This window comes from Prosopis cineraria, unplaced genomic scaffold, assembly GCF_029017545.1.
Source record: "Prosopis cineraria cultivar Desert tree isolate PC_DT_omini unplaced genomic scaffold, ASM2901754v1 PC4, whole genome shotgun sequence".
NCBI lineage: Eukaryota > Viridiplantae > Streptophyta > Magnoliopsida > Fabales > Fabaceae > Prosopis > Prosopis cineraria.
In genome coordinates, this window is record NW_026555335.1 from 33,072,421 (window position 1) to 33,083,160 (window position 10,740).

General features: G+C 31.1%; 1 protein-coding gene across 1 annotated transcript; it reads left to right on the plus strand.

Moving 5' to 3' along the window:
• The first annotated feature begins 506 nt into the window (after nt 1–506).
• LOC129309460 (stemmadenine O-acetyltransferase-like) lies at nt 507–2,031 on the plus strand. The gene has a single exon (XM_054951047.1). The coding sequence runs from the start codon at nt 552–554 to the stop codon at nt 1,860–1,862; it is 1,311 nt and encodes a 436-aa protein (XP_054807022.1). The 5' UTR covers nt 507–551; the 3' UTR covers nt 1,863–2,031.
• The last annotated feature ends 8,709 nt before the right edge of the window (nt 2,032–10,740 follow it).

Here is a 10,740-nt window from a genome sequence, read left to right on the forward strand (position 1 = left end):
TTGAATAGTTCAGATTTAATATAAATGATTTATATTTAATATTAAATTTTTATAAATTAACTATCCATATATATTCTGAATAATACAGGTTTAATATTAATTTTTTTATAATTTTTATAAATTTTTAATATTAAATATAGAGTATTTTATATTATATATGAACTATTTGGATTGATAATTATATTTATTAAAAAATTTAAAATTTATACAAATCTTTTATTTAAAAAAAATACAGGACTGACCAAATCATACACCTCACTACTGGAGGGGCTAAGGAGGCTTCCCTCCTAGGAAAACCGACTCCCGCAATACGTACACGATGAGACCTTCATTGCAATGAGGCGTGGGTTAGCTCAATAGGTAAAAAAGCCACCACCTATGATCCGCAACCTGACAGTCAAACCCTAACAGTCAAAATCACTGCCAACTAAATCCGTCAGGCAGTGCGCTTGACAACACTCTCACCTACTGTTTCTCGTCCATCTATAAGACACCCAAGCCACTCCAACACTTGTTTCTAAGTCACTAAATCCCTCGAAACCTTTCTAGATATGGACATAGAAGTCATATCAAGAGAAACTATCAAACCCTCTTCTCCTACCCTTCCGCATCTCAGAATTTACCCACTTTCCTTTTTTGATCATGTCCTTTTTCGTCACTATATTCCAGTGGTTTACTTTTACGAGCCAACCAGTACTACTGAAGATCGTGAAGAAAAATCTGATGAAGTGGTCAAGAAGTCCTTATCTCAAGTTCTTGCTATGTACTACCCACTTGCTGGCAGAATCAGAGATCGAGCTTCCATAGACTGCAACGACGAGGGCGCAACATTATTAGTCACTCGTATCAAATACGACTTATCAGGTTTGCTTCGAAACCCAAAGGAAGACCATCTCAAGAATTTATTCCCTCACGAATTGCCTTGGAAGATAGTGGATCCACATGATCCCTTGTTGGTCGTTCAAGTGAACCATTTTGTGTGCGGAGGAATTGCAATCAGTGTGTGTGTGTCTCACAAGGTGGCCGATGGGTGTACGATCTTCAACTTTGTCAAAGACTGGGCCACCATTGCCAGAAAATTTGAATCTTCTGGAGAAGAGAAAGAAGGAGAAGAAAGAGTAATCCTCCCACGATTTGATGGAGCATCAATATTTCCACTTGAAGGTTTACCAAATTACCCAGAAATTGCTTTTGCGAGAGACAACACTATGAGATGCAAACGGTTCATACTTGATGCCTCGAAGATTCAATCTCTCAAGGCCACGATATCACAGAAAGTGAAAAATCCCACACGCGTGCAAGTTGTGAGTGCTGTTCTTTACAAATCTGCAGTTTCAGCTTTAAGTTCATCTTCCAAATCATCGAACCAACCCTCGTGGCTTTGCTCTTGGGCGAACCTTCGGACGAGAATGCTCCCTCCGGTACCTGAAAAGACCATAGGAAACATGATCTGGTGTTACATAGTATCTGCTACGATGGAAGAAGGATTGAATGAGCTTGTCTACAAATTGAAGCACTCTTTGACGGAGTTTTGTGATACCCATGTTGAACAATTTGGGAGAAAGGACAAGTCATTCATCTCGGAGATTTTGCAACAAGCAACTAGTTGGGACCCAGATAATACCGATACGGTTGTGGTTGATATTACGAGCTGGTGCAGATTTCCACTTTACGAAGCAGATTTTGGGTGGGGAAAACCGATATGGGTGACCACTACTTGTTGCCCTCATAGGAATTGCATGTTTCTTAAAGATACAAGAGATGGGGACGGGATTGAAGTTCTTGTTAACATGGAAGAAAATGAGATGGCCTTGTTTGAGCATGATGTTCTTCAATATGCTTCTGTTTATCCAGGTATATAACCTAGTCATGCATTGAATGCTTGTTTCATTGAAGAGCTTGATGAGGATTGTTCTATTATTTTGTTTTTTAAATTTTATTATTGTTATCTTGTATTTTAATCAGGCTCTATGTATTCCCCATAAAAAGCTGGGTTAGTGTTGATTGTTTAATAAGTGTTAAATTTGATCATTTCACTACTCTAGAAATAAGCTTTGATAGCATTTAAAACTTCAATTTGGTGACGTTTATAAGACATTATATGATTCAATATTATAATAAGTGTTTGATAGTATTTTATTAATTAATGAAACATCACAAAATTGATGTAAGAGCAATAGTGCAGTGTTTTTCAAATGCCATCTCTTTGAGCTTTTTCTTAAAAAAAAAAATTAGAGAGGTGGCATGTCCTTTTGAAGCAAATAGCACCTCTCTCAATTTTTAATAAATAAAGATGACGTTTTCTTAACTTACAAATGTCACCTCTATTATTTTTTTTTTAAATATTATTGTCAAAAGATGCAGCTTTTTTTCATTATTAAATAAAGGCAATGCCACCTATCTTATTTTAATTATTAAAAGAATATGCTTAACAGTAGTAATTAAATAAATTATTAAATATTTTATTTAGTTAATTATTAATATATATATATATAATTTTTTAAATAACTGAATAAGAGAGGTGACGGTTCCATAAAGATGAAATGCCACCTATATGTCATAAGTTATTAAATAATAATACATAATAATAACAATATTTAATTAAATTAATTATAAATTATTTATTTATTGAAAATTTAATATATATATATATATATATAGTTTAAGTAATTAAACCAAAGAGCTGGCATTTGCAATTATTGGAAACGCCGTCTGTGTAAAATAATATTGCATACTGATATAAATATTAATTAAATAAATTATAAGAAATTTATATAATTAGTAATTAATATATAAAATTTTTGAATAATTAAACCACTATTTTAGTTATTAATTATTATGAAAAAACAAGATATTTATTAATAAAATACTTATGGCATAAATTATATATAATTTATTTAATTACTTACTCATTAATATATATATATATATATATAATTATTTAATTTTTAGGATAAGAGAGGTGGTATTTTCAATTTGTAGAAACACCACCTCTTTATTTTTAATTATTAAATAAATAATGATTAATTAATGAATCAGAAGCAATTAGAGAAAACACCACCTATTTGATTTTAAATTATTAAGTGATTGTATATATTGATTATTTATACCAATTATATAACTATGATAAAATATTTATATAATCTTATAAAAAATTAATTAATTTATAACAAAGTAGAGATGTGGTGTTTAATTATTGAAATGTCACTTAATTTTTGATTAATATAAAATTGTGGCATTTCATTTAAAAAACACCACCTCTATGTGTTTACTAAAATTGTAAATAAAAATAATTTTCAAATTATGGCATTTAATATAAGAAATACCATATCTATACTTTAGCTTTAATATTTGCGGCGTTTTGCTTTTTATTGCTACAAAATACATGTTATTAAATCTCATTTTTATAATAGTGCTTATTTCTCTCCCTTTCTTATTCGTTTTGTTCGGTCCTACTTATTATGCTTGTTATATGTTGCATATTGAGGAAATCAAAAAATTCACGTTCATGGCTTTTCTAGAACTCTAATTATAAATAAGGGAAAGAGAGAGAGAGCGTAATAAATGACAAAGTTTTGGTTGAAGGTTCATCCGCCAAATATTTCCTCGTGGGCTTGCTTCATAGTTTTTTATACTAACGGAATTCGCGGGATAATGCACCATTTTGAAGGGAATCAGTTTCATACTCATCACATAGAACATCGCTGAAAGTTCATCACATCTGAAGCATTCAGATTTAATTTATATGATCTAAATTTACAGCTTTTCACTTTTATTTTTTTAAAAAATTATGTTAGTAGATACAGAATATAAAATAAAAAAAATCTCTAGACTGCCAATTTTTCAAAAAATAATTTTTTATTTAAAAAACATGCATTAGAAAATTATAAATCTGGACTATCTAGAGTAGATCTAAATGATCCAGAGATGATGAACTCTCGCTGCTCATCTGTATGAAGAGCATTAAAACTGTTTCCTATTTTTAAATGTAAAGGATGAAAAAAAATAAATGTAATTGGTTTGATCTAGCTTTTTCCTTTTTTTTTTTTTATAAAGGTGCAACTACATTAAACGAAGATTATAAGGTGCTTCTTATTTAGACTATATGTGAATCATTATTAACTCATTTATATTTTTTAAAAAATAAGTTAAAATCTTGATTTTCCAAATTTATTTACATCTTTCTAAATATTGTGCCCTTGAGTAGAGTAAATACAATAGTTAACTTATCCAAAATACCTTGATTAATTACTTGGGTGAAATATATATATATATAATAAATTAAGTGTATATATAATTTAAAAAATATATACAATTGATCAAATATTCTCTATTTTAAATCAAGTAAAGTTTTTTAAAATTTTTTATATTATGGTTTTGAAAAGGTACATAAGTAAAGAAAAGACCCAAAAAAAAAAAAACAAACAACTGTGTCAAGAAAACAAGGAACTCACATGCACGTCCTTTTTTCTTTCTTAAAATAATGGAAAATTGGGGAGAAAGAACATGAGGCGCAAATAATAGGGCAAAATTTCCTGAGTCCCATTAAAATATTTATATTTTGTACATTTGTAATCCTTTGGTTCAAAATTAGAAGTGAAAATACAAAAATGCCCTTTAAGTAATTTGATGATAATAAGTTGGTTTTCCAGGAAAAATGTACCATTTCATTGTAAAATATGTACATACGTAGTTAATTTTCAGAATACATAATGACAAGTTTTTAGGAAGAAAAAAATTAACCCAACAGCCTAATGCACCTCACTTTGATTTTTTTTTTTCAGAAAAATGTACTCCCAAAATATGAGACACTTTTAGAAAAAATACAGCATCCCAAAATATAAGACAGCTCGATAAAAATAAGATTTCATTAATGATACTTTTTTAATGTTACCGTTACTATATATTCTTTTTCTTCAATGTTCTTTTATTAATGGAGTGTTAAATGAAGGACATTTTTTAAAGTTTATATTTTTGCTTTAAAAAAGTAAGGCTGTAAAGTGCATTTAATGAGTTTTATTGGTAGATGAGATTTTATTCAAAAGTATCTTATAATTTGAGACATGAGTACCATTTTTGGGTCTTAGAAGCGTTGGATATCTTTCAACATTTTAAGTTTTCAATTATTAAATAGTAATCATTAATTGCAATTAATGTTTTAGAAGAGTTAATTGAGATTTAGAGAATTAATTAATGGATTATGAGGTCAAAGAATTACAAAATGTGAAAAAGAAATTAAATTGGGAGAAATTGAAGGGAACATGTCACAAGTCATTAAATGACAACAAGGGATGGCAATATCTTTCAAAGACATTTAAAATAAGCATTTCAATTTATCATATTATAATTAGTTAATTATACAAAGAAAATTCAATCTAAATAAAATACATAAATTCCTGGTGCGTGCGTGTGGCATGACTCCTTAGAGAGATAACGGCGTCTTTTGTTTCGTTAGCAGCAGTGTGAGGGCGTAAGGTAGATAGGGTGCAAGAGAAAGAGATAGTGTGGGAGCTTCTTTTGGGTGCTAATGAATCCCAGAAATTTAATTCATCTAATTCAAGGCTTCTAAAAATTAGGTAAGTGATCTAAGTCTTCATTTTATTTTCTTTTTATAATATTTTTGGGATCTCATAAGGCCAAATTTTAGAACTAGATAGATTTTAAATTTATTAAGTATTTTCAACTGATTATTAAACTAGTAAAAGAGCTATAAAGATTAGATTAAGGGTTTATTATATAAAGTAAATGATTATACAAAGTTTTTGATTGAATTGTAAGTTTTTGAATAATTCTATTTTGTGTTATTAACAGCATATATTTAATATTTTTTAAGTATGTATATTTGGTAAATAAATCTTTAACTGTATATTGAAATTAATTGGAATGGTGGACAAAGAACACTGAAATCAAGTGGGTGCAAATGAAAATAAATATTTCAACTTTATTCCTTAATTAGAATAAAAATTATAATATTGGTTTAATGAATTTAATTATTTTATTTTCTTTATAGTGTTCTTGACAATCAAGAAGTGTAGAGTGTGGCTATTTTTGTGATGTTTTTCATGCATGAAATCATCATTCAAGCTATTATCCACTCATTTGATCAAGTAATAATTTGTTAATACTGATTTATATTTTGAAGCTCACCCTTGTACTTGAATTATTATTCATACATATATTGTTATTGAATTTGCAGCATTTCAAAAGCTTAAAGTCATATTTTAAGCAAGAGCTGAGACATATATGCAATATTTGGTCTAATTTTTTCTTAAAATTAATAAGATTAAAGTAGAAATTTTTCAGATATTTGTATTGAAAATGTAGATTTTTCATTAATATGTTTGTATTAAATATACTTGTATTTCTCTCTAGGGCTACTTATTAATGTATCAATGCATGTTTTGTAAGTGAGAGATGTATAAAGTTATAGGTAATTCTTTAAAAAATATATACATATATAGCATTTATACCACATTTATAACCACAACTGTGGTTAAAAGGTACATTTATAGTGATAGTTATGGTTACAACTGTCGCTATAAATGGCTCCTTTTGCCACTTATGCTTGAACTGTGGTTGTAAATTATATCTATGGCCACAGGTCCCAAATTGACTTGTGGCCATAAGTAGTATTTTCCGCCACAATTTTGTTATGACCTATAGCAAAAAGCTCCACAATTTGTTGCCATAGTTCTATTACGACTTGTAGCAAAAAATCTCCATTTACTACTACAGAACTTTCTACTATATACCATCTTCTGTTGTGAAAAGTGGCTTTTAAATATGGTGAAAAGTACTTTATATACTAGTGTTATAAGTGTTGGTTTTGTCGCTCAAATAATTGATTTCAAGACTCTAGTAGTTTTTAATGGTTTGAGAGAATTATGATATATGAATAATGATTTATTTATAATCTAATAGGCTAGGAAAGTTTTTTAGATTTTAAATTTATTCATAAATAATTTGAATATAAGAAGTTTTTATTAAATTTATGGAGGTGAAAAATGTACAAAAGTTTATAGAAATTAATTTAAGTTAAAGGATAAAATAGTTTGGAGATTAAATGAAGAACATTGGGAATTTGTAGAGTTAATTTTTGGATAAAATAAATTATTAAAATTTATTAAATAATTATATTTATCATTATTAATTTTGTATACTAGCATTTGTGTTGATAGCTTTGTGAACGTTATGAAATGCATAATTTTAGTTTGGAAAAGAGGTAACAATATAATTATTCTTTTTATGCCGGAAAATTGTTGTGTTATATTATTATATGGTGTAACATCCCAAAATTTAGACCTAAGTGCTTGTAAGTGTAAGCAAGAAGTTTGAATTCATATGCTATCTTTTCAATTTGGATGGAAACTCAAATGCAAGGAAGCTAAGATATACTTAAGATAAGAGGGAAAAAAATAAAGAAATCCTTATGAATAAGGAACTTACAGGAAATTAACTTGCGTCCAATTTTATAGCATATAATTTATTAGATTAAAAATTATGGAAAGTGAGGGCACACATGGAATTCTTCATTAAAGTATAGAGATGCCTGAAAATACAAAAGGAAAATTTAGAGAAGAGAAAGATGGTAAGGATTAAATTGAAAAAATTATTCTTTGTTTTAACCATGTGATGCATCTTAAGTTACTCGGTATATCAGAGAGAACCTTAATCATGATGAATAACTTCAAGGTATATTCAATGTGCATCAATTTAATATTCTAAGAAGGAGACATATAAAACTAGAGATATTATATATATATATATATATATTTGTATTCAAATCTAATAGGTTATTTTATGGTAATTGACATTTATCATGTATTTGATTGAGAAAAGAAATAACCCAATATGAGATATTAAAAAAACATATTTTTCACTTATAATTCAAAGGGGAAATAAAAATGAGTGGGAATTAGATCTCAAAATAAGAGATTAAATAAAAGAGGAGTTGGATTATGTGTCCCAAGGTAAATTAGCTCCAGTTAAAATGTGAATAGGTGTGTGGCATTGAACGAAATTAAATTAGAAGCAAGAAGAGGCATTAAGTGGCAATAGAAGCATTCAACTACCAATCTTACGCTGTCCTCTTAATTTATTGATTTACTCCTCTATTATTGATTAGTTCCCATCAAGTTTATTATTTAAAAAAAATGAGTTGGACTATTTCCACATAGACAATGAAATAAGAAATAAACTATAAATGAGTCATACTATTTCCATAAGCCATTAGATTCAAGAGATAGTTAATGTTTTATTAGGTGTTGATGACTTTGGGTTAGGAGGCATGAAGATAGATTATAATGAAGTAAGAAGAGTTTATGTAGCAGCAAGTGGGTTTTTCAAAATGCACTTTTGGTAGGGAAAAAAAACATCACCACCCTTTTACTTGTTCCTTTAATGCAACTATATTTATACCAATTTGCCTTATATAGATTCTTTCTTTCTTTTTGTTCGTGGCAGAACAATAAATATTAGGTGTGTCAGAGACGCTGGGTCTCAATAGATAATAAAAAGGGTCATGAGCTTTGTATAGTTTACTCAGAAGTAAAAAGATATAAGGCTTTGGTAGAACAAGTGTTTGATTGTTATTGAAATATGAAATAACTACAGACTAAAAATTGAAAACTAAATAGCGCTAATGAATGTAAAATTTATAAGTCTTTGGTGAAGTGTTGACTAGTTTCTTCTATATTTTCTTCTTCTATTTATATAGTCAGAATAGCGGTAGCCTTTTCCTTGAAACTTAGCACGTTCTGCTAAAGAATCAGGGATTCTCATGAAACTTATGGCACGGTCTCTCCATTTTGATAACCAGCCCATTTTATCGAAATACTTGGGCATAGATTTTGGTATTACTTAAGATCGTGTCTTCATGCCAATAGTCTAATATTTATAGCTGATAGGATTTAGGCATGTTTACTTATTGTGGCCTTATTGAGCCTAGGGGTCGGTCCCTTTCGTTTATATTGGGCCTAACGCTTCAATTACTCAACCCAACTAGCCTTGTGACCTATTTAAGTGAGGTTTTATATTTAGCCCAAACAATGCCCTCGTGTGCCAATGGTTGGTAACATAAGCCACATGGTATGTTTGAAAAAACTGAAATGTCACTTCACTTCTGAGCGCTCTTTATTAATATTAACTCATTCCTTTGTTTTGGTCACTTCTCTTGCCTTTTTTTTCCATTTCTTAAACTTTAAGTATTCAATTCACTATATTTCTCTTACCCTAACTTTCAAATGACTTCTTTCACTCCTATTGTATCTTCTACCACTGCTCCTTCTTTTGCCTCCACTGGTAGTTTGCCAGTCTCTAGTGACTATTTGGAACCTCATTAACCCACTTGGCAGGCTTGTGACGGTATGTATTCAGTGGTTTGGAAACCCCTTTTTAGGAGGATTCATCATTCCACAAATCAATGGCTTTTTGGTAACTTTTTCGCTTCTCGCACTTAGCCCTTCTATTTTAGTGAAAAAGTATGCTAACTGTGCTATATTTTTTTCCAGCAGTTCACCTTAGAGTTTCCAAATGTCCAATAAGAGCGATGTTGAGTACCTAATAATCTCTCCTGACCTGTCTAAAGTCACTGCCCCCACTTAACCAAACCCATGGCCACTGACCTCCCTTCACAGCTTGGTCTTGGCTAGAACGACCTCACCCTTACCTGAGTCATCCTTCAGAAAGCTCAAGAACTAGCCCTAGTCTCCTCGTGCTTGGGTCAACTATGTGAGGCGTGTGAAGTTAGAATATGTGTCTCAGTGGATAGAGATGGGTCTATATGACCTAATCCAACTCTCCTTAGTCAATGTTAATGTTACTGTCGAGCTTTTAATGGCCCTTCTCAACTTTTAGGCTCCAGGCTACAATGCCTTTATATTCGAGCTCAGCTCGATGTCCCTCATGTTATGGGATGTCTATATGTTCTTAGGACTGCCAATCATTAGGAAGGAGAACTTCTATGTGATCCCAAAAAAGCATGACTCCTACACCACTCTCCTTGCCAATTTAGAGAGCAAGATCAGGAGTGCGGGCTCCTATATGAATATTATGGAACTGTTTACTGAGAAGCCAGCCATTGAGCCCATCATTGCCATGAAGCATTTGGTCTTTGCATGGATCCTACTAAGCCAATGGATTTTAGCCTTGGGGGAGGGAAGCCCGTTCAACTGCACCTAAAGATCACCCAGTCCCTACTCTGTGGCAACCAAATAGCCCTGGGGACTATGTTTCTATATCACTTCTACGATGGCATGAGGAAGTCGCTAACCAAGAAGCCTTTTAGCAACTTTCATAGGCTCGTTTGGTTTTTGAAGTTAGGGACGATGGCCTATTTCTTACATCTTTAGTGGGAGCCATTCTCAGACGATTCTCGCACCAACCATCCCTTCACCTGTCTCCTAGGTGGTCATCTACTGACTGAGTTAAAGATTTTCTTTGAGTTCTTTAATCAACAAAACTAATTCTTGGGGAGGACCTTAAAGGCTTTTAACATCTCGGACTGCCGCCTTCCCAAATGGTAGAAGTATATGGTGGAGAAGAAGAACAAGCTTACCAAGCTCCTGAAGGATGAAATCTTCTTTTCAGCCACTACTCCCCGGAAGATGTAGTTGCCATACGCTGGCTCCTCCTCCAAGACTCTAAAGGTCTACTTGAAGTCTTACCATTCTCAACTGGTGGCGGGCTAGTTTGGACTGAGCCAATGTATCCCTTGGGGTCTGTCCCCCAAATTAGCGTGGA

Bases quoted from the DNA above. Each gene is read 5' to 3' on its own strand.
- LOC129309460 (XM_054951047.1), top strand. From the start codon at position 552: ATGGACATAGAAGTCATATCAAGAGAAACTATCAAACCCTCTTCTCCT.